General features: G+C 38.9%; 1 protein-coding gene across 1 annotated transcript; it reads right to left on the bottom strand.

Annotated features, from left to right (window-relative positions):
- Positions 1–22,943: 22,943 nt before the first annotated feature.
- On the bottom strand, positions 22,944–25,419 carry LOC104224473 (putative protein phosphatase 2C 53). Its single transcript, XM_009776143.2, has 3 exons — positions 24,842–25,419; positions 23,726–24,064; positions 22,944–23,617 (listed from the first exon to the last, which is right to left on the bottom strand). Exons 1-3 carry the CDS (start codon positions 25,346–25,348, stop codon positions 23,276–23,278), a joined length of 1,188 nt encoding a protein of 395 aa, XP_009774445.1. The 5' UTR covers positions 25,349–25,419; the 3' UTR covers positions 22,944–23,275.
- Positions 25,420–25,648: the final 229 nt, after the last annotated feature.

Raw genomic sequence — 25,648 nt, 5'->3', positions numbered from 1 at the left:
TTGTTGAAGTCAGGAGCCCGCCTGTAGAACGGAGGTTGTTTATTTTAAGTTGGAGAAGTCAGGAGCCCGCTTGTAGAACGGAGGTTGTTAAATTTTAAGTTGAAGTCAGGAGCCCGCCTGGAGAACGGAGGTTGTTTATTTTAAAAGGTTTAAAAAGTCAGGAGCCCGCCTGGAGAATGGAGGTATTATTTTTAAGTTGTTATTGAAGTTAGGAGTCCGCCTGGAGAATGGAGGTCTTACATTTAAAAGGTTGAAGAAGTCAGGAGCCCGCTTGGAGAATGGAGGTGTTATTTTAAGTTGTTATTGAAGTCAGGAGCTCGCCTGGAGAATGGAGGTGTTACATTTAAAAAGTTGAAGAAGTCAGGAGCCCACCTGGAGAATGGAGGCTGAATTATTTTTGAGAAGTTGTTGAAGTCAGGAGCCCGCCTGGAGAATGAAGGCTGAATTATTTTTAAGAAGTTGTTGAAGTCAGGAGCCCGCCTGTAGAACGGAGGTTATTTATTTTAAGTTGGAGAAGTCAGGAGCCCGCCTGTAGAATGGAGGTTGTTAAATTTTAAGTTGAAGTTAGGAGCCCGCCTGGAGAATGGAGGTGTTACATTTAAAAGGTTGAAGAAGTCAGGAGCCCGCCTGGAGAATGGAGGTATTATTTTTAAGTTGTTATTGAAGTCAGGAGCCCGCCTGGAGAATGGAGGTGTTACATTTAAAAGGTTGAAGAAGTCATGAGCCCGCCTGGAGAATGGAGATGTTATTTTTAAGTTGTTATTGAAGTTAGGAGCCCACCTGGAGAATGGAGGCCGAATTATTTTCAAAGTTGTTGAAGTCAGGAGCCCGCCTGGAGAATAGAGGTTGTGTCATCTTTCAGAAGACAAGTTGGTGTCAGGAGCGTCCCCGCCTGCAGAATAAAGGAATATATTTCAAGATCAAACATAAGTCAGTAATGAGGAGGGGTACAACAAAAATCCCCAGCATAACAAGCTTTAATGTAGGAAGCAGTGTCCCCAGCAGACAGAGCGGAATAATAAAACTTGTGTTCAGAAAAGCAAGAGGCCAGTGTCATCCCTAACAGTTTTTAAAAAGAAAAGCACCAGAGGGAAACACAAGCCGACCAGAAAGCAAGAGCAAGTGGAAGATAGATAAGATTTTGTAATTCGTAGTTTAGTCTAACTTGTTGTTTTCTTTTAGCACGGTGTAATAAGGAGATCGAAAAGCAGTAGCAACAGCATGCAGCAACAGTAACAGCAAAATGGCAGTCCCATGGTAGTCCCAGTTACCAAAACTCCCCAAACTACATTAACCTGATTCCCTTCTAGCCAGGGATATGTAGGAAATCTTTGAATCAAAGGTTCGGTTAAATCATTTTCAAAAATGCTTCACACGGAGTATTCCAACGGGAAAAAATCACTCATATCCGCTCACTTTATCTTTGCACGAAAACCCTTCATGTTTTCGGACAAAGAGGGGCAGCTGCGAGCACGTGATTTTTGCTTCACGAAAACTACTACAAAAGAAATCAAAAATAAAACAAAATTCTCTTGGTGTACAATTTTTTAGGATTTACGTGGCATTTTTGGATAATTATTTGTGTTTTTGTCCGTAAATGTTTACCTTGTTGTAGTTAATTGAAAAATACAAAAATAATAATAATAATACATGTTGTATGCATATTTAGGATTTAATTATGCATTTAGGAATTAATTAAACCGTCAGTTGGCTCTAAAAAAAATCACAAAAATATGCGTTTTATTTTATTTTGTTGGCATTATGTGATTTTATTTTAAGGTTTTAATTTGTGTGTTAATTGTTGTAAGTGTTAATTAATATTTGTGTAGTTGTATTTGGATTTTACAATTTAATTAGGAATTGTGTTAAAATTAGGAATTAAAGAAATAAAAGGAAAAGAGTTCAAAAATGAATAAAACTCGAATTGGGCCACAAGTTTTAAAATGAAATTGGGCCCAAATCAATACCAATGCATGACCCAATACATTGGCTGGTCTCAGATAACCCCAAACGACGCCGTATTGGCGTCTCAAATCTGAGCCATTGATCAAACTGGATCAAACGATCCAGTTCAGCCCCTACATAGTTGAAACGACGCCGTTTCAGGCATGTTGTTCTAAACCGTTCATTTCCATTGATCCAACGGTCCCAAATTCCCCCCACGACCCGATCCACTTCACCCCCGGGCCAACCCATTCCCCGACTTAAACCGAACGACACCGTTCATTAAGTGAGTTGATTCAGGCCGTGGATCGTGCCTGATCTAACGGCCAAGATCAAACCACCCCTCCCCTATATAAACTGAATATCCTACCCCAGCCCCCAAACCAAACACCTCCTTTTACTATTCATCGTCTCTTTCAGAGACGGACCTTAAACCCTAGCCGCCCTAGCTCCCCTTTGCCTGAAACCCGGCGGCAACAATGCCGCCGGCCACCACCTTAACACTATAAGACCATCTGACCACCCCCGTTCCAAATATGCTACTCGTTTGGTTCGAATCTTCCCCCATCTTCTCGAATCTTCATTTGAAGATTCGAGCCAAATGGAAACCTACACCAACCAACCCCAAACTCACCCCAAGCCACCCCCTAACCACCCTCGTTATGGATCTGTTGGTTGTTTATCTCGAATCTTCCTGGAACTTCTCGAATCTTCATTTGAAGATTCGAGCCAATTCAGATCTACCCCAAACAGTCCCTAATTCACCCCAGCTACTCCCCTGACCTCACTCGTAACCAAACCAAGCTTGGTTTGGTTCGAATCTAACCAGAACCTTCAAGCCCCAAATCGACTGGATGAACCCTAAAAAATCCAGAACCTTGGGGTCTGTCATATTAAATGAAGGGTTGGGGTTTAATAGACCTTAATCGAGGTATTCTCAATTGAGAATACTTCGATTAAAATCTGTTCGACCTCAAAATGTCCAAATCCGGTTCGAGAATGGGTGATTACATTTTTTAAGATCAGAGGTATTTTTCCTTTCTTTCTTTCTGTTCATGTATTCTATGTGTATCTCGTTGCCTATTTTAGTAGTTTGTGTGATTTTTCTACTTTTTTTCTAATTAATTCTGTCTCATCTTCAATAGACCTTTTTATTTGGTCCAATTCTGGCATTGCTTCTGTTTGATGTAATTGTTGTGAGTCACAATGTGTGTAATCGATTCGACTAAGTTCGTCGATTAGTTGTTTTATTATAAACCCATGTTCCTGTCAATGCCGATTGAAATTGCCTGATTAGCTATTTTCAGATTGATTGTTATCATTTGTTGTAGGTAATCGGTTAATTAGTTTTCGTCGATTAATTCATTCTTGTTTGTAAATCAATAAGTTCGTCAAATGTTTGTTGTGTATGCTTGATCTGTGGGCACTTAGTTTCAGGGCATTGTCATTAGGCTGACAATGAACCTGCATTCATGTTACCTGCATTCATGGGCATATTGATTCAATGTTTCAATTTCAGTTTAAATGATTCTGTTAAATTCTGTGTGTTGATTTAAATTCAGTTCAGTTTGTTTCAATTGGGATTCGACCTTAGTCATTTAGCTATCAATAAGTTTGGTTATAGCTGTTAGTCAGATTTAGTTTTCAAATCTTTGTTAGCTGGAACAAATTTCAGAATTAAAAGTTTTAATACAGCTGATAGGCAGTAATATTAAAGGGTTTCAGGGGTGATTTAGGAATAAAATAGTTAGGATTATATTTTAGTGTTAGTGCTTTGTTAGTGGGGTATTAATTAATACATTAATGGGGAACCAAAGGGAGTGGAGGGGCTGAAATTAAGGAAAAGCTTTCCTTAGTGGAATGGTAGCGGAAAATTCTGATTTGAATAAGGAATAGGGTCGGGCAGTAAGTTGAAGGGAAGGGCAAATTTTTATAAAAAAGGGGTTGGGGACTGATTTTAGGAGGGGGTGAGAATTGCAGGAGAAAAAAATTCTGGAACAAAGAGGGGAAAAAATTCAGAAAAAAATCAGAACTTTTACATTAAGAGTTAGAGTGTTAAGGCTGAACTTTTTACATTAAGAGTTTCAGGCCGCTTTTCTTGAGTGTTTCACAAATCAGAAACTACTGTTTCCTTGCATCTGTCTGTGTTTCATTTTGGTACGGCTGGGTTTCAGTTTAGTATTTCCTGGGTTTTCTGTTGGTGGAATACTGGTTGCATTGAGTTCATGGGTTTTCCTGCTTGGTTTTAATATTTCCTGGGATTTTCTGCTACTGTTGGCTACTGGTTTACTGGTTGTTGCTGTACTGCTGTGTTGCTGTGTGTGCTACTGCTGTTTCCTGCACTGATCTTCCTCTTCTTCTCTTTGTTTTCCAAATACCAGGTACACAAAATTGAAACACTGGTTCTTGTAGGCTGAAACTTGAAGCATGAATACAAAGAAATGAAGAGTTGAAGTTTTAAATTCATTGTAGTTATCTACTTGTTTGTATGTACATTAGAATACCTCTTTCATAAGAATCATGTAGGTGTTTGTTTATGTATAACTGGACATGCCTTTTGTATTAGTTTAGTGAGAAAACTGTCCATGTATGCTTAGTTAGAAGGATTGATGGTATAAGTAATTCATGTTCTGTTACTTCAGTATTATTTGTTAAATAGTATATATCAAAAGCATGTTAGGCCATTTAGATTATTCTTAAACATTCAATAGTTATCTCATTGAACAAATGACATGTTTCTGAAACTGGTAGGAACATTGTTTAATTAGATACCATTAGTTAATTTCATGCATGTAAATGGTTTAGGATAAAAGAAAAAATTAGATTTCCAATTTCTTTCATTCCAGTAGAATGCCACTTTAAATTTGCAGAAACTTGTTAATAAAATGACACCATTTTTTGCAAGCTATGAATATGTGTAGAAACCATTAACTAGACCCTATTGGATTAAGGATGGCCCGGGTCCAGTTTTACCCTATATACGTTGGACCTGGGCCCAATAAATGGCAAACGGATCGCCTTTATTACATCATTTTCAAAATTAACGAATCGTATTCGAAATCTAACTATAATAACCCGCAAGCCTGTAAATAAATTAGGTACTTTTCTTATTTTATTTTAGAGACGGAAAAACATAGTTACTATAGGACGATCCTTTAAAATAAAATGAGGCGTGCCTCGCCAGAGAAATCACAAGTCGCGGGGCCCTCGATAAAAGACATAATAATTGGATAGACTTCGGGATCGGCCGTTTAGTGAACTCCATGGTCCTTCCCCAAAAATAACAATACGCTAGTCTCTTTAGGACGCGTCTTTAATAAGTTACGTCCCTAAACTCGGGTGCACATTTATGTGACCTAAATTCAAATCTTAACGGAGTCGAAAGGTGTCAACAACCGAGGGTGCATTGATTGCGACGTAGTTCGAGACGCGTTTCTACGACGTTGCAATTCCTTTAAAAATAATAATAAAGCGGTAAATAATTAAAATTGCACTATAGTTTTGAACATGTATTAAAGTTAGATATTTCAGCCATTACAACAATTTAAGCGACCGTGCTAGAACCATGGGATCCGGGGGTGCCTAACACCTTCCCTCGGGTCAACAGAATTCCTTACTTAGAATTTCTGGTTCGCAGACTTCATTTGGAAAGTCAAATATTTTCCTCGAATTGGGATTCAAGATAAACCGGTGACTTGGAACACCAAAAAACCAAACCTTTCCCAAGTGGCGACTCTGAAATAATTGAATAATCCCATTTCGATTATTGTCACTTAAATTGGAAAAACTCCATTGTGCTTTTATCCCTCGGGGTAGGTGCGTGTAAAAAGGAGGTGTGACACCAACACACACAATCTTGAGACCTAAGGAGACCAATCTCAACATGAGGATTCAATCAGCGATACCCGCAATGAGGGAAATAATGCCATGCCGGTCTACGACATGCAGTACCCGCGACATGTTCGATAACGATCCGACCGGTCGTTTTGAGCTCTAGCATGTCGTTCAAAAGTTTGGGCCCATGAGTAGCTTCACTTAAGGTATTATGACTTGTACGCATGGTCGGAATTGAATTCCGGGTAATTCAGAGTTGATTTGGAAAGAGAATTCTCATTTCGGAAGCTTTAAGTTAAAAGAATTGACTAAGATTGGATTTTAGAGTAAATGACCTCGGAATCAGGATCTGAAGGTTCCAGTAGGTTCGTATGATGATTTCGGACTTGGGCGTATGCCCGAATCGGGTTTTGGATGACCTGGGAGCGTTTTGGCGCCTATTGTGGAAGTTAGCATTTTGGAAGAAATTTCATAAGTTTGGGTTGAAGTGCATTTCAGTGTTATCGATGTCCGTTGGGGATTCCGAGTTTGGGAGTAGCTCCGTATGGTGATTCTGGTGTTGGGAGCGCGATCAGAAGTGAATTCGGAGGTCCATGGGTCTTTTTGGAGTCATTAGGCTAAAGATAGAAATTTGAAAGTTTTTGAGAAGTTTGATCGGAAGTGGACTTTTTGATATCGGGGTCGGATTCCGATTCTGAAAGTTTGATAGGTCAGTAATGTCAAATGTGACTTGTGTGTAAAATTTGAGGTTAATCGGAGGTGATTTGATATGTTTCGGCGTCGAATGTAGAATTTTGAAATTTCAAAGTTCATAAAGTTTGGATTGGAGTACGATTCATGATTTCGACGTTGTTTGATGTGATTTGAGGCCTCGAGCGAGTTCGTGTCAGGTTTTGGGACATGTTGGTATAATTGGTTAAGGTCCCAAGGGCCTCGGGTGGATTTAGGAAGGTTAACGGAATGAATTTCGGACAAAAGAGTTGCTGAAATTTTCTGCAGAAAGCTGTTTTGATAGCAACTAGTGCAATCGCGGAGCTGAATTTGGAATCTTATAACTCGAAATCTATAAGGAATCTAAAAATTTACAAAACATAAAAGTTGTTGCCCTTGCACTCTAGTTTCCAGAAAGTTAACCCTTTCATGATTTGGACATTCAGAATGTTATGATCGATTGAAGATGGCTGGTGGAGCAGTTTCGACAAAATTTTTTGATGCGTGGGGCCGATTTTAGAAGCTCATATCTCGGAATATATAAAGAGTTATATGGTGTACAACCTATAAAATGAAAGATCTTCGAGTCTAGTTTTAAATCTTCAAATCGTTTGTCATTTGCATATTTTCACAAGGAGTTATGGGTATTTTAACAGAAGGTGTACAACAGGGGAAAATTGTAATAGGATGTACGTCTTGCCCATCGCAAGGTACAACTCGATGAAGCCTGGGCAGATTGTTTTAAACACGAGTTTTGGCCCATTTCTTTCATTTGGCTTGGACGATTTTGGAGAGCTCAAGGAGGTATTTTCACCAAGCAACACTAGGTAAGTGATTTCTTCCTATTTTTGAGTTAAATATGTGATCTTACATGGATTTAGACATGGAAAATTAGTATAAATTTGGGTTTTTGTGGAAGACTTAGAATTTAAAATTTTGGACTTTTACCTTGAATTAGAGCATGAAAATTAGAGCAAATTGTATATTTGAGTTGATAAAGCTATGGGTAGAATTTATCTTCGAGAAATTTCAAAATCCGGGAACGTGGGCCCGAGGGCATTTTGGTCAACTTTTCTAGCGAAGTTGGGAACTTATATAATTTGAATTGTTACAAGTATTAGAGTGAATTTTTATTAGTTTGCCCGTTATTTGAATAGTTTTGGGGCGTTGTGCATCAATTGGAGTCGTTGAAAGGGCTTGGAAGCCGGTTATGGAAATTTCGGAGCAAGGTGAGTCTCCTTTCTAACCTTGTAAGAGAGAATTGTCCCCGTAGATGAGTTAGTTGGTTATGTGCTCCTATTTGCGGGGGCTACGTATGCACGAGATGATAAGAGTTCGTGCGCAACTACTATTATGCTTAAGTCCGGGTAATTTAGGACCCAAAAGCATGCTTTCTTGTAATACTTGCAACCTTGTTGACAAATTTAAAATGCTTAAAACATATCGAACGTATAAATGAATTTCTAAAAAAGGCTAGATATCATTTCTTGACTTTTAAAAGAGAAACTTGTCTTTTCCTGAATATTTGCTCCTTGATGAATTATTGATTTGATTGTTTGAATGTGTTTATCTATTGTGGAACAGGCCGAACGCCTCGGTAGATTAAATAGATGCATCTATGGTTCACGCCATTTGACCTTCTGGCAGTGCACAATTTAAATATTGTTGGATCAGGCCGTACGTCCTCAGCATAATTTGCGCATGCTTATATTGCTTGCCTTGGAATTTATTGAAGTGATGTTGTTCCTTCCCGGCTTGAGAATAAATGTATAAATGACGATAAGGAATTTGAAAATTTCCTATAAAAGAAAGAATTGTTACTTGCTTCATTCTATTAAATTACAATCATGTTTATAAAATCCACGATTTAATATATTATTGATATAAAATTATTGGACCACTAGTAAGTGTCGAAGTCGACCTCTCGTCTCTACTTCTTCGAGATTAGACGGGGTACTTACTGAGTACACGTTGTTTTCGTACTCATACTATACTTGTTGTGCATTTTTGTTGCACATGTTTATGTGTGATTAGTGGCTTAGTGGCATGGTTGATACAGAGACTTAGGTGAGTTGCACTTATCGAGACGAACCGCAACCAGCAGAGTCTCCTTCAGAGTATTGTATTGTATTTTTCATTTCTGTCCACTTTGTATACCGGACAGTTACTGTATTTTATTTCATTCCCTAGTAAATGCTTATGCACTTGTGACACCGGGTTCTGGGATGTCTATGGGTTTATTTAGAAATTTAAAATTATTAAATATTTCATTATTTATTTAGTGAAATTTATTATGTATTGTTTAAACTTATAAAAGAAGTGATTTCAGAAATATTTAAAATGAGAAGTTACTAATTATTTGTTGTTGGCTTGCCTGACAATGGTGTCCGGCGCCATCACGACCCTTAGTGGATTTTGGGTCATGACATGTTCTTGAAGCGACTTCTGATGATGCTAAAGAGGAGCATGTTGTTGAAGTGGTAAGGATCCTGCAGGAGAAATAAGAGGACATTCTAGGCTATCTCATATGGTAGAATAAGGTTATTATAGAACTAAAGCAAGCATTATCGGATGCTTCCAATAACGCGAATGGACGAGGTCCAATTCCTCCTGGTGCTCCCGCAAATCAAACAATAAATAAGGTTGACAACAATACCTCGAGGGGCAAGGTCGGATTCGATGGAGCTGGGGGGAGTAGGTCCGGTCACAACAACGAGAATGATCCATTCAAAAGCGAGCTCTTACGGTTTATGAGGGAAGTGAACACCCGCATGGACCAAATCCCGGGCGCACTACCGGTGTTGAAGGGGCCGAACTCAAAAAAGTACACTCAGTTGCCATACAAACTAAGTGCGATACCAGAATTGATCCCGAAGCAGTTTAAAATGGCCGACGTGCCAAAATATGATGGGACTTTGGATCCTCATAAGCATATTGTCATATATACAACGACGGTGAAAGAGAAAGATTTAGCTCCCCATAAGATCGAATCTATTTTGCTGAAAAATAATCGGAGAGACTCTCAAGAAGGGAGCTTTGACGTGGTATTCTCTATTGTCTGAGCATTCCATAGATTCCTTTGTGATGCTTGCAGATTTTTTTATAAAGGACCATACTGGGTCCAGAAAGGTGCAGTCCTAGAAGGCTGACATATTGGAATTGCATAATGAAAGTTCGTGTTACTACGGGAATTCGTAACCCAGTTCCAAAAGGAAACAATGTTGCTCCCAGTTGTTCCAGATGAATGGGCGGCAAAGTATTAGCCAAGGGTCTGAATTCGAGAAGTTCTGATGCTTACTGAAAGATGAAGGAAAACTTGCTTGAGATCCAAGTGACGACTTGGGTGGATGTTCACAACCGGTACGAGTCCAAGATAAGGATTGAAGATCATCAGATCGGCTTCCCAGTGTCAGTAAAAGGTCGGGAGAAGAATAAGAAAAATCAAAAGACGATTTTGACATAGATAGAGGATCTTCGAGAGGCCGATTTTTGCCCTACAAACGGCCAAAGGTCGAGACAAAAGTTTCCGATCGACAGACAGGTTTGTTACCGATAGAAAAACTGATCGCGTCCGGAACAACAAATCATTGTAGGACAAAGAAACGTCAGGTTCTCGGGATCCTTCATATCCCAGGCTATCAGAATACAACTTCAATGTTAGTGTAATAGAGTTGGTATCGGCTATGAGGAACATTAAAGAAGCATTATTCTCGAAACCGATGAGGTCCACTTCCAGCCAAAGGGACCCTAACTTGTGGTGAGAATACCATGGGACGAATGGCCACCAGACTGGAAAATGCTGACATCTGCATGAAAAGGTGGCGACACTACTGAAAAGTGGCCATCTCAGGAATTCTTAAGTGACTGGGCCAAGAATAATTATGGTCGCAACTGTGATAACGTGTAGAAATCAAAAACAGGAGAAGACCCCCCATGCCAGTCAATCAACATAATCTTTGTGGGGAACGAGATTAACAGGGTTACCTTCTCGACAGTAACCTATGGTAAAAGGCTTCGGTAAGTCACTAAGGGCGTCATCACTTTCACGGAGGAAGAGGCAGACGAATTATTGGTACCGCACAATGATGCACTGGTAATTTCTTTAAATGTACTATTTTCTAAAATTAAACGTGTTCTAGTGGATCTAGGAAGTTCAGCCAATATTATACAATAGAGGGTATTGGAGCAAGCCAAACTTATCGGAAGCATCATTCCGGCCACAAAACTCCTCGACGGGTTCAACCTCGCAAGCACAACGGCCCGAGGAGAGATCTTGCTGCCCACAAATGCCGAGGGGGTGATGAAGACAACCCTTTTCGAGGTTGTGGACTATGATATGGGTTATAACATTATTATTGGAAGACCGTGGTTGCATGAGATGAGAGTCGTACCATCAACATATCATCAGTTTCTAAAATTTCCAACTCCCGAAAAGATCAAACAGATAAAAGGCGATCGACCAGTGGCAAGAGAGATGAATGCGATTTCGGTCTCCAGTAGCAAATAGAAGGAGCATGTGACATAGAAATTATAGGAACCAGCGCCTGCTCCCAAATAAAGTGAAGTTAATAGGGGGAAGAAGTGTCGGAACCTTATCAGGTGCCAAGATATTTCGAGGTACCAGAAGAGACGGGCGCAACGAAGTCCACAGTGGAAGAGCTCAAACAAGTTGCATTATTTGAAGAGTTCTCAGAGAGGAAATTCCACTTTGGGACAGGACTGCACCCCAATCTCAGGTCTAGATTTATTGAATTTCTTAAGTATAATACCAATTGTTTTGCATGGTCGTATGCGGATATGACAGGTATCCCGATAAAAGTGACCGTACACAAGTTAAGCTTGGATCCCAGCATCCCTCATGTAAGACAAAAGAAACACACTATTGTGGAGGCCAGGATAAATTCATCAAAGAAGAGATAACTCGCCTACTTGATATCAGTTCTATCCGAGAGGTAAAGTATCCAAATTGGCTAGCTAACGTAGAAGTAGTGCCTAAGAAGAACAATAAATTTCGCATGTACGTAGATTATAAGGATTGGAATAAGGCATGCACAAAGGACTCGTTCCCAATGCAAAACGTTGATCACATAATTGATGCGAATGCCGGACACGAGTTAATATGTTTCCTCGATGCTTATTCTCGGTACAACCAAATTAAGATGATCTCGGAGGATCAAGATAAAACTTCATTCATAATGAATTTCAGCACATATTGCTATAATGTGATGCCCTTCGGGCTAAAGAATGCCGAAGCCACTTATCAACGGCTCGTAAACAAGATGTTTGAAAAATATATAGGAAAAACCATGGAAGTTTATATAGACGACATGCTTTTAAGTCTTTGAATGCAGGTGATCAGCATTTGCAAGAAACTTTTGACATCCTAAGTAAGCATAACATGAAGCTTAACCCCGAGAAGTACGTGTTTAGGGTCAGCTCCAACAAGTTCCTAGGATTTCTGGTATCACAAAGGGGGATTGAGGTAAACCTTGATAAGATCAAAGCCATCGAAGACATCCCCTACCAGTTATCAAGCGTGAAAGAAGTTCAAAGGCTCACAAGGAGATTGGTCGCTTTGAGCAGGTTTATTTTTTGATCATCAGAGAAATGCCACCATTTCTTCGCACTGCTCAAAAAGAAAAACAACTTTGAATGGACCCCATAATACCAGCAGGCTTTGAGGGATTTGAAAAGGTACTTGTCACGCCCTCCGTTACTACCAAAATCGAAGGAAGGTGAAATACTGTTAATCTACCTAGTAGTCTCGGAGGTAGCGGTAAGAGCTATTTTAGTCTGTAAGCACGAAGGTACACAATCTCCCATTTATTACATTAGTAGAATTTTAACGGGAATAGAAACTCACTACCTGTATTTGTAAAAGTTGGCCTTAGCTCTCGTAGTCGCCACTCGAAAGCTGAGGCCTTACTTCCAATGTCACCCGATAGCTGCGGTGATCACCTTTTCCCTGCGGAATATCCTTCATAAACCCAAACTCTCATGTAGATTGGTCAAATGGTCCATCGAAATGAGTGAATTCGACATAGAATATAAACCTAGGGCTGCGATTAAGTCATAAGTTTTGGCCAACTTTGTGGCCAATTTTAGTCCGGGATTGCTGCCTCTGGCAACCAAATAAGCAATGATGGTGTCAGAGTTGACATCGGGGGTTTGGGCCTTATTTACGGATGGAGCTTCCAATGTAAAGGGTCCGGTCTTGGCATAGTGCTAACCACGCCTTCAGGAGAAACCCTAAGGCAAACCATTAGAACAGCCTCTTTGACTAACAACAAAGCGAATATGAGACTTTGATTGCAGGACTCGAATTGGCCCGAGGACTAGATTCCGAGGTCATAGAAGTCAAATGATATTCCCAACTGATGGTAAATCAGATCTACGGGATCTTCGAAACCAAAGAGGGGCACATGCAATAATACGTAGTGAATGTTCAGTCTCTGCTTGCTCGATTCCAGGAGTGATCAATTACTCATATCCCAAGGGAAGAAAATACAAAATCGGATGCACTAGCTAACCTCGGTTCATAAACAAAAATAAAAGGATTGGATTCTGGGGCAGTAGTGTAGCTCATGCACTCGGTTCTGGATGTAGATAGATACTATGAGGTGAATATGAATAGTTTGGTCTGGAACTGGAGGAACGAAATCATTGATTATATCGAACACGAGAAGTTTCTCGGAGACTCAAAGGCATCCTGAGCGTTGTGCACTAAAGCAACGTGGTATAGCTTCAAATGAGGCCAATTGTACAGGAAATCGTTTCAAGGCCCACTGGCCCGATGCTTGGGAGTGTCCGAAGCTAATTGTGTTATGCGAGAAGTCCACGAAGGGATATGTGGAAATCATTCAGGCGAAGACTCCTTAGTACTAAAACTGGTAGGGGCATGATACTACTGGCCTTGAATGGAACAACACACCAAAGCTTTCGTGCAAAAATGTGATAGGTGTCAATACTACGCACCACTGGTACATCAACCAGCAGAACCATTGCACTCAGTTCTATCTCCATGGTCATTCATGAAGTGGGGAATGGATATCGTCGGACCACTGTCACCGGCCCTTGGTAATGTAAGATTTTTTTTAATTTTAATTGACTATTTTTATAAATGGGTTTAAATAGGTCCTTATCAGAAGATCGACGAATGCGAGGTGGTGGTGGATTTCTTGTGGGAGAACATAATTTGCAGATTTGGAATATCAAAAGAGATAGCTTGTGATAATGGGCCATAGTTTATAGGCGTAAAGATCACAAAGTTTCTTGAAGACTTGAAAATCAAAAGAATCACATCTTCGACCTATTACCCGAGCGCAAATGGTCAAGTAGAATCAACGTTCAAAGTGATTATACAAAATTGCAAGAAGGTTGGAAGCGGCCAAAATTAAATGTCTTGAGGAATTTCCTGGAGTGATATGGACGTACCGAACAACAACCAAATCAAGCACAGGAGAAACTCTTTTTTCCCTTGTGTATAGAGCAGAGGCTTTAATCCCGGTAGAAGTAGGGGAGCCCACCTTGAGATATTTCCATGCAAATGACGGGACAAACAATGAAGCAAGGTTAATCAACTTGGAGCTACTCGATGAGCGTAGGGACTTGGTGCATATAAGAATGGCAGTCCAAAAGAAGAGAATGAAAAGCGGAGCCAACCTCTGTTATTTCAAAGTAGGAGACTTGGTTCTAAGGAAAGTAACTCGAAATACCCGGAAACTCAACGCAGGGAAGCTAGGTCCAATATGGGAAGGCCTCTATCGAGTTTCAGCTGTTACCGAGAAAGGTACGTACGAATTGGAGAATCAGAATGGAGAAAGTTGCAAAGCAACTGGAATGTGTCACACCTCAAGTGATATTATTGCTGATGAACATCACATGTACTGAAGGTATGTGCTGCACTCTTTTTCCCTTCTTCCAGTTTTGTTCCTAATTGGATTTTTCTGGCAAGGTTTTTAACAAGATAGCAACAGAAAACATACTACAAAGAAGGTTTCAACAATAGCAATAGGACCTTTAATAGAAAGGTACATAAGCGAAGAACTACTTCAGAGCAGTTAGATAATCTTTTGCTCGGTAGCAAAATTCCCACCGGAAATTTAAGTTTGCTATCAAGCAAAGGTTACCCAACCGTTTACAAGTGCAAACCACTAGGGGATTATTATATAGTCTTTGGCTCGATAGTATAAATTTGTAAGGGGAAGTGAAGTTTGTTACCGAACTGAAGGTTATCTAGCAATTCATTAGTGGAATCATCGAAGGTGCAAACCTTCCAATATTCCAATTCGCTTCCTTGGCATTCGAACACTGGGGGAAATGATATGAAGATGCGGCAATAATGACTACCATATTGATCGAAAAATAAAAACCGGAAACATAGTTGTATCATCGGGAACTGGGACTACGTTGCCAGTCCCGTAGAAACAAATTGTACAAGTTAGCCACAAGAAATTGCAATCTCTTTTCAGTATAGCGAATGCTCATGTACTTTTTTAAAATGAAAGGAATAAAGTAAAGTCCTTTTATTTCTACCTTGTTATTTGTCTGAATGGTGAATTAATTTTGTCATTTGAAAGTTAAACAAGTACTTCAAATGCTAGTGTCGTAATGAACATGAGACGTCCTCTTCAAGAGCACCGTAAACATAAGAGGGCCCTCTCTTATAAAAACCCTCACGATAAAGGGTTGACTTCAGAAGGACTTATGCCTGAAATCCAAATGCTTTTGGGGGGGGGGGGAATATACCCAAAGCCTTACATATTCAGACGCAAACAACAAATCTTGCGCAAAACACTTAAACAAGGAGGAATACAAAGAATAAAATTTGCATAAATGTTCAACCAAAAGAATGCAAAAAGACTCATGCAATACTTGAGAAACAAGATATTTTTATTCACAATAAAAGTGCCAAAATGGCACAGGTACAAAAGTCAGAAAAAGAAAGGAAAAAACTAAACTACTGCATCTCCGGAACCCAGAAGAAGAGAAACGTCCGCGCCCCTAGGGAAGTGGGTAGATTCGCCGATGGCTCAACATCTTGGCCCTCATTAGTTTGGCCTTCAACATCTTCGCCCTCCGGTTCCTCTTCAGTTCCTAAGGTTTCGGAACTGGAAGCATCAGGCCCTGCCGGGAGACCCCTTTTAGCAGCTGACTCTAGCTCACGGGTTTTGGCGATTTTGGCATCAAAGTCAATGATACCCGCTTTAGCTTCTTCCAAAACATAGCATATGTTTTTTCAATAATGAGGGAAGCCGCTTGGCACTGAAGTTCTCTTTTGAGCTGGCCAACCTCATCAAAAAGGTTATCTCGCGAGAATCTCATGGATTAGAGGCTGGCTTCAAAATCACGGACAATGGAGCCATAAATCTTATTATACTCTAAGGTTTTCTTATATTTCTCCTCCAACCGAGCATGCTTTTCCTTGACAATAGCAAGTTCTTCAACCTTAGAGTTTAGGCTGCCTCTAAATTATGTAATCTTTCAGCAGAGGCAATCTCTCGATCGGATGCAGCAAGGACAACGTTATGAACTTCAACCCATTTAGTCTTAGTTTCTTCATATTATGCCATTAATGGAACTACCTCTTGGCTAAGATTCATTTCTTCTTGTTGCTTTACTGCAACCCAACCTCCAATTCAACAACCTCATCAGCTCTAGTTTCTAGTTCTGAGAGGCGAGCAACAATTTGACCCTTTTTGGCCGAAAGTTGATCCCGCTCGGAGGTAAGTTCCTCATTTTCTCAAATCAACCTCTGAAGGCCCTCAGAAGCAAAGAAATTGGCCTACAAAACAAGAAAGGAAAATTCAAAAATACTACTAAATAAAAAATAAAAGAAATGACAACGAAAAAGAAGAATATACCAATGCAGCGTTGTACATGGTATTATTTAACAAGCACTCTCCCGAGAGAGCCTGTATATTTTTCCAATCATTTTCTGAAGCTAAAGGCTTCAGATAGTTAGCATGTTCCACCGACCGGGACAACAGGTTGCACCCGATGGATACCGAAAGAGTAAAGCTCCTCCTCATTTGCGAATCTTCTGAGGGGGCGGTATAATTTTGCCCCAATTTCCCATGAAATGGGGACTTGGGAGGAGGAACATCCTCTTCTCGAACAGATGCGGCTGGTGTTGATGATGTAGCAGTTGCTGATGGAAGGACAGGTGAAGAAGGTGATGAAGTTGATGACATTGGAGGGTGAGAACAACTATGACAAATGCAGTGCTAGTTGTTGGTTGCTCATCAACCGAAGATGGTAGGGGATCGGTACTCATCCTCATTGTACCGGGCGTATCGACTGGGATTAGACAATGGGTGTTCACATTTTCTGCCATCTCAAACTCCCCCAAAAGTGTCGTAACCTCATCCTCGGTTGGTTTAATTATCTCAACAGGTTGAGCATTCTATTGAGTTGATGAGGATCGTTGTCTTATATGTAGAGAAGCTCCCTCATCACTAGCTTTTCCATCATCGTCGATCATCATAGTGTCTATGGCCGATCCCGGGCGGAGGGCTCGTCACCACAATTTCCAGAGATGACTCGGGGGTGACATTCTTCACCCTATTATTCTTTCCCCGGACCGCGGAGGAGCTCTTTCTTTTTGGTTTCTTGTTCTCCTGCCGAGGACTCCGAGAAGAAATAACTACACTCAAAGTAGGCCCGGAGACACTTGTTCGAGTATGCGCCTCTTGAAGTAGCCTCGCCGCATCAGCATGATCAGCCAAAATGTCTTCCTCGGGGACGACAACCGAGCTTGGGGGTAGACCTGAATTTGAAAAAGAGAGAATGAATTAATTAATTGCCTCACACCAAAAAACAAAGACGAGATGAGTCTATGTTACCATGATTTTTGGCCTTCCACTCGTATTTAAGGGTCAATTCTTTCCACGTGCTGGTTTCGGGCGTAGTAACGTCCAGAAATTTCTGGACCCGCTGGTCCGAGCTTTCAACCCTAGGTGGAAACCATCGAGTTGCTAAATTAGGCAAAAGAAGGAGGGTCGACAAGGATATGAGAAAACTTCCAGTGAAAGAAATATTAAACAAGGTGCTTACGAGTGTGATTCCATGATTCCAGAAAGGATGAAGCCATTACCGAAATGATATCACTGGTGACGACTGCAACAGACCGTTCCATCCATCCATGATCGTTATCATTATACATGCAGGATAGCAGGGCATGGTGACCGCGTTTGCTGAAGTTTATCACCCCCCTCCCTAGTAAGATTTTAGGGGAATAAATATTCATCACATGAGCTAAGGATAACTTCTCTCCCGTTTCCTGGCATAAGCGCTGAAGACAAGCAATCGTCTTCCACACTTAAGAACTTAATTGAGCCAAACACACATGATAGTAGAGACAGAACTCCGCAATAACGGAATCGAGTAATCCACTCAAATAAAATGCTCCCAAAGTGAAGGGATACATGTAAAAATATATAAAACCCTCCTTGGGTAGGGTTACCCGCTCCGCCAGATTAGGAGCGATAATGTCTAAATCTTGGCAATAACAACCTTTCTTCACAGCAGGAATAATGGAAAGACAGATGGAAGAAGTGTATCTGCCAACAACCTACGTACGAGAGTTAGCAGACGAAAACATTTTTTCGAAATCTTTGGTAGTGATCAAGCTCTTTGGGACAATGGTACCTCACCGTAGGGGGAGCGGCATCATCAAATTTGCCTTTATTATTTGAAGAACTAGGTTTTCTTGAAGAGGAGGTCAATTTTTATTAGTGAAAGAGTTTTTTTTTCTCTCAAAGAAGGAAGTTGGGGAAAGGTTGAAGTCGAAAGACGAGTTGAGTAAAGAAAGTCTTAGAAAATTCAGAATGTTATGAAGTGTAAAATTAAGGAAGTTGATGTATATAAGTAAAGGTTTAGGCGGCTAAATTCATGGTCATAGTTACCTCGATAACTGACAAAAGTTATGTTGAATCTTGGGATGATGCGTGTTCAGAGCATTAAATGCGCAGAGACGTGCGCGGTGCGTCTATTCAACCATTTGAAGCTTTTCAGAGGGGTAAAAGAAATTTTCGCCAAAAAGAATTTTTCTACCAACTTCCCGGTGACACAAAGTTATATCACCGAAAAGTAGGGGGACTATCTGTATAAGGTAAAATATGCTATGTTAAGTAATTGCATAAGAGGGTGACACATGAAACCGAATGCAGAGGATAACTAAGACCGAAGATAACTTTTCCATTTGTTACAGGAAATATTAATGCTCATAAAGATGAAATGAACACCTACCACCTAGTAACATTTAATTGAGAATATTCTATAATATTTAATACACTGCCAGTTACAAAGAATTTGCCATTCAAGCTCACCGTTACGCATTCTTCGATGGCCCTCATAATTGACATTAAAGAAGGGCATGATCCTATGACCTTATTCCCTAGGTGCATCTATAAATAGTGGGCTCTTATCATTATAAAGGGACACGAATTTTCTGACAAACTTATGCTATAATCTATTCAAAGCTTTATTCAATTTTACCTTCTTACTTTGTGATTTCATTACTGTTGTGCATGGAAGCCTTGCTCCCAAAATTACTGTTTCTACTCCAAATAAATAAGGACTCTTTCTCCAAAAATCACACACAAATATCTCCTTCCACACATATATATATATATATATATATATATATATATATATATATATGGAAGGAGATATTTGTGTGTGATTTTTGGAGAGAAAGAATCCTTATTTATTTGGAGTTTTAATTTTTGTATGTGCTTGACTTGTTTTGATCTATAATTAATGGTTAGAGGTTGGTAAGTTAAAATATTTTTGGAATATTTCCGTAAGATTCCCTCATCTGATACCCATGTCAAGTCCAACTAAATCAAGATTCATGTCGAGAAGTTCACATTAGGGGTAAAGTGCGACTTAACGAAGGTAATTCTATCCCTATAACCTAAACTCAAAATCGCTAGTTAAAGATTGAAAAAAAACTACTAATTAGTCGACATACGAATTATACTATCTAATCGTTTAGCAAAGACCCTACGACAGACTACTTTACTTTTTGTTTTGTCTGAAAATAGACAAGGAACAAACAAAAAGTAACATGGAAAAGGACGAGGAAAGAGCAAAGAGAGTCATGTGGTGATCTGTTCCAAGAAGGAACGCACTTTCATTTTCCAAACCGCCGGATGTTAGGACTTGAATTAGACGACAAATCATGTGAAACCAATTCATGCGGCATCTTAAAATCTAGAATAATCTTGATTTAGGTTTTGCTAGTCTTAAGCAGAAAAATCAGAAAAATTTAAAAAATACTATTTATGGAAGGGAATCTTGGACCAACGATAAAGTTATTTTTGTGTGACTTATATATTATGTGTTCGAGCTGTGAAAGTAATCAGTAATACTTGCATTAGGCAGGATGTCTACACCACATCCTTGAGGAGCAACTCTTCCTCAGACTTGACATGAATGCGATATACTTTGTGCATCAAATTGTCCGTATTTTAACTAAAAGTAGTACCTATGAAGTTGTGTGAATTGCTGCGAAGATATGAAGAAAAGAAAATACTGACACCATCCGGGGGTGCGCAGGGTGCGGTGAGCTGGTTAGGATATTTTTATGGGATTTTTATATAAATAACCGATTATATCCACTGTTTACTTTTTTTAGCTATATACATAAATTATACATAATTATATACATATAATATATAAACTATACATATATTATAATTTCACCGACTATTTTTAATTTAAGTTGTTGGTGGTGGCTATTTAGATTAATTCTTCTAGCTTTTTTTCATCCTTGACCTTGGTTGCAGATTTGAGCTCTAAGATTGGAGAATCTTGAGTTCTCTACCCCCTTAATGGGTTATCCAACACATAGCTGAATTTGTCGAGCCACTAAATTTTGGATTCCCAATTATTATAAAAAGAGATATTATTGCAAGTATTTAAAATTATAAAATAATTTTAATTATATTTAAAATTTAATATATATTAGTTTGAATAAATATTGTGAATTAATATAATTGCATTATTTATTATTTTGTTTTTAATTGATTCTTCCAAAAATTATTGGGTGAATCAAGTACACGTATCACGATTATCTTTTCTTGATTTGATTCTTTATTGGGCGCAGTTTATATTTATGCTTTTTCTGAAAGACTACAACTTGCCACTTATTATGGAATTTTAGAGTATGAAATCGAGCTTTCATGACTTATTATCACTCTTTAAAAAAAAATACACTTTTCACTTCAATTTGAGATTGTTGCTGATTATTTATTTGGTACAAATTTGAATTAGAACAACTACGCCTGGTGGCGGAGCTAAGTTCAATAACGGGATTTCAATTGAATCCCCTCTGTTGGAAAATTATATTGTTCAATTTTTATTTTTTTTTTATTTTTATTTTTTGCATATATATAATTTTTTTGAATTTTCTTGACATAAGGGAAGCTTTAATTTTAGGGGTAGAGGTGCTTCAAAAATTGCTTTAGGTCGCAAATTCAAATCCTAAGTATGTGTGTTCTTACATTTTTGAATCTCCTTGTTATGATTCTAAGCTCCACTGATTAACCCTCAATCCCAAACGGTTATATGAATCATCAATAACCATATTACTCAATTTAAATTCATCTCAGATCAATATTATATAAAATAAAATTTAGAAGTACTAGAAGTTATTTATATTTTATTCGGATAACGAATATCTGAAACCAACAAAAAAAAGGAAAAAGTAAAAAAGAATCCCTCCTTAAAGAAAATCACAACTCACCAAATGCCCACAAAAGAAACATGCATGCTGACAAGAGACTTATTAAGAATATCCATACTGCACAGCTAAGAGATCATTTATCTGTTTTCTTGTAATGTAAAATAATAAAATGAGACCACCAAGGATGTGGTGATGTGGATGAGACTGCTCATCCCTTAATTAGAGGTCTCGAGTTCGAGGCCTGGGTATGGAAAAATCCATGGTAGGGAGCGTTTTCCGCCGAATGGGATCCTACGCGGTGCGAATCCGAATATAATCGGGCTCCAATGCGGGAATCGGACACCAAGTGGGAAACAAAAAAATAAAAATAAAATGAGGGACTGGTGCAAATGGATTGAACTTGGTCTAGGAATAGATTAAGACATAAAAATATGCATTGGAGAGAATTATTGATTATTATAGAGGATATGAGTGACTTAAGATAATAGTATATGTATGCACCAATAATGGGAAGTCAAATTCATCGAATAGGAACCCAAATTTGAATTTGGACATCCTTCACTCCAACCTACCAAATCTCTCCATATGCTATAAAATCTTGTCTAGACAACTTTTCATCACAGACCGAATCTCGTTGTGAGTTCTGAGTTGAGAGAGTGAATTCTGAAATGTATATCTGACTTTATTTATATTTATTGTCAGCACAGATATATAAGATTCGACCAATATATCACTGGGTTTTGCTAAACTCGCACTCATTAATGAGTCCGCCACTGCTAATAAACTCTTGTTAATGTATATCTAGCTTTTTATTTTTTTTTATTTTTTTTGGTTTTTAAACTCCTCATTACTCATTCTTTCGTACCAAGAACTTGGGATCTTTAAGAAAAAACAATAAGATGATCGAACTCTTCCCTTACATAATGGTCAATTTGAAACCAGCAGCTCTTATGCATATATCATTATACCTAATTATCTGAAAGTACTAAATTTGCAAAGGAAGGATGATAGAAGGCACGCCCCTTAAACCTTAATTAAGTATACTAAGTATATTCACATTAACTGGAATAACATAAATTCCACACGTAATTAATCTTGAGTTTTCAAATACTGACTGCAAATAATTAAAAATATATGATAAAATACCTTAGCTAATACAGCTTGTGGGGAAGTCCAGGATAACATTTGACAAAACTTTAAGTTTCAAGATTAAGCTCAGTTAAAAAGTCAGTAAAATATTCAGTCATAGAAGCAGTGAATAATATGGGCATACTAAGAGAGATATGATCAGGAATGAAGATATTCGGGGCAAGGTAGGTGTGGCTTCCGTGGTGGACAAGATTCGGAAAGCGATGCAAAGATGGTTCGGGTATGCGAAGAGGAGATGTCCCGATGCCCCAGTGAGGAAGTGTGAAAGATTGACGATGGTGGGTTCTGAAGAGAGGCCGAGGTAATACCGAATAGAGGTGATTAGGCAGGACGTTGCGCATCTCCAGCCAACCGAGGACATAACTCTTCATAGGAGGGTGTGGAGGTCGAGAATTAGGGTAAAAGGATAGTAGGCAGTCGAGCGTCTTTCCTTTCATTTCAGTACTAGTTGCCTTATTGTTATATTTCCATATTCTTAGATTTCTATGAATACCTGATGATGTTGCTTTTGATTTGGTTTTTCTATTATCTTGTTGTTGCTTTGATCCAAGGGTCTATCAGAAACAAAAGGAGATTACACTGGATATGTTGCCCTTTTTGCAGAAGCAAAGAATAAGAAAGAGTTTTGCTCACCATTTCACCAATCTGCTATACATGTAAGAGGATACACAGATTTTACAAGAATTACAGACGGGGATTAGGAGGGAGGAAAAAGAATATCTGAAAACTAATCCAATTTACAGAGGTATCCTACAACTTTTTACAAGCAAAATTTTCTTGTTATCATCTTCATCATTGTTCTGGGAAGTTAGTTGAGAAAGAATTCATCAGGTCACCAACATTTTTCAGACATCTGGTAACCGAAACCCACCGGTTCGACTAATCCGTCTTTGTGCCAACTAGTAAACAGTTTCTTCTCTGACGGTCTGACCTAAATTGGGAGAGTCAGCAAAATTGCTGCAGTTGAATTATCATCACACTTATATCATCAACAGAACCTCGTGAAACAGCAAGATCAATGAGGCTTTTAGAGGCCGACAAGGGTTGTGGCTTACTGATGTCTGTGCACAAAGGCCTAGCAGCATCTACTGCTTCCTGATTGCTGACTTTATCCCATAAACCATCCGATGCAAGAACTAAGAACTCCAATTCAGGATTAAGCCCGACGATCTTTGTCTCAGGCTCTGCAGTTATCCATTGTTTAAGATACCGGTCTCCAATACCTCTTGACACAGCAAGAGATCCCTGGATTCTCCAAACACTACTACAACAATCTACATAGCCACCCTACAGAACAGTAAAGCATGAGAGAATCAGCAACTATACAGATAATATAAAGGTAATCAATTTGGCAAAAGGCAAAGCGAAGCATGAATTCACGGTCAAGTTGCTCACCAAAGTCTCAATTCTGTCCTTCTCGTCCGTCCTTGAAGGCTTATGATCCGAAGTGAGTGCTTCAGCAATCCCATCTCGACTAACAACTGCACGACAATCGCCAGCATTGGATACCACTAAATCGCCATTCCTGATCAATGCTGTTACACAGCATGATCCACCCCGAAATTCTTGGTTGAGAAATTCGGAATCTGTCTTCAAATAACCGTTTTTGACCGCCTCCACGACATCTTCATCTTTCCTCGTTACTAGCTCGTCCATAATGTTCTTATTCAAGTTTTCTGCTGCAAACTCTGCAGCTTTAGCTCCTCCATGTCCATCAAATATACCAAAAATACCCTGAAACAAGTAAACCCTTTGTCAGTTTCAACTGCTTTCAACCAATCACAAACAGCATGGTAAACTAAGATTCATATTTGAATATTACTCTAAGCACTAGAGCTTTTTTTAATCTGAATGACTAAATTTGGGGAACAATATTTTAATTTTCCAAAGACTACACAAACAAACACTTGATAGTTTAATTTCCAACTACATTTCTTTATAGTTAGAGATTCTTTTTTTTCTTTTTCTGATCACTTTTCTCAAAGACAACAACTTCAATATAAAAAAAAACACAGCTAAGAAAAAGGATCATAGTTTAATTTCCAGCCAAACTCTCACCCAACAGAGTAAACAACAACAAGGACTACAACTACTCCTCTTCAATCCCAAACTAATTAGGTTCGGCTTTAAAAATCCCCAATATTCATACTGCTCTACTTGGTCTAATTTCTAAGGTAATAAATACTATTTAAAAATAAATAAATTAAGTTATATATATTGACTATATAAAACACGGATCAGTGACTAAGTAATATTTAACCTGTTAGTTATCATTTTTACCAGGTTACAAACTAATGTTTATCACGAGATTTTGCCTGTAATTATCTTATAAATGACCTTATTCCGTAATTTAAACTCGTTATCATAGAGATTAACATATAATGAACTCAAAAGTGACATGATACATAAATAATTTTTATATTGTCAGTGCATACAACTTAAATTCACAAAAAGAGCTACTTATCAAAGCAAAATGAGCTTAAGAAGTGAATAGAACGAGCTAAAAATTACCTCTTTAGAATCTCCTTGTAAATTGACAAGTGCAGAGTAACGATCCTCCATCGGACCTCTCCTTCCACGCTTACAACAAACATAATACCCATCACCCTCAACCTCCACAAAATCCGCCGTCGCAGCTGCCGGATTCGCCAGAAAATTCCCAAAAGTCGTCGAAACAATCGGAATATCCAGTTTAGCAGGTCTCTTCCTCTTCAAAACCGTCGGAGAAGTAGAATTCGGCGCAGAAGTAGAACATTCCTTAGAATTTCTAATAAGGTTAATAGGCGCCGGTGCAGGTACTGGTAATGGCTTCTGAAACCGAAGAATTTGAAATTGTAAAGACGGAGAAGAAGAAGAAGAAGAGGAGGTAAAGGAAGGGAATTTCGTTAGGGTTTTAGATGAATTAGGAGAAGAAGAAGAAGAAAATGAAGCTGATTTACAGAGGGGAGATTTGGTCACCGGAACCCTAGCCACCGGCGAGAACGCCAGTGAATTTGAAATGGCGACGGTACAAGACATCGTTTTTCCGGTTGCTTTTTTACGCTCTGATTAAAGTTCGTTGGAATTCCGTGTTTTTCTGTGTGATGGTTTTTGTGGAGAATGGGAGCAAGGAAATGAGGGGTATTTATATGTTTAGGAAAATTGTGACAGTGGGGCAGTCAAAAGTACTGGGTGTGTGGGCCCTATTTTCAGTATTCATCCCGTGTTTTAAGAGGAGATTTTCTTCTTATACTTTTGACCATTCATTTCAACCATATAAAAGATCCATAGTAACACTTTTGACCCCTTGATTATTGATAATTTCTCATTTTGATCTTT

Source organism: Nicotiana sylvestris, chromosome 2, assembly GCF_000393655.2.
Source record: "Nicotiana sylvestris chromosome 2, ASM39365v2, whole genome shotgun sequence".
Taxonomy (NCBI): domain Eukaryota; kingdom Viridiplantae; phylum Streptophyta; class Magnoliopsida; order Solanales; family Solanaceae; genus Nicotiana; species Nicotiana sylvestris.
This window is presented reverse-complemented; position numbering and strand designations above follow the sequence as displayed.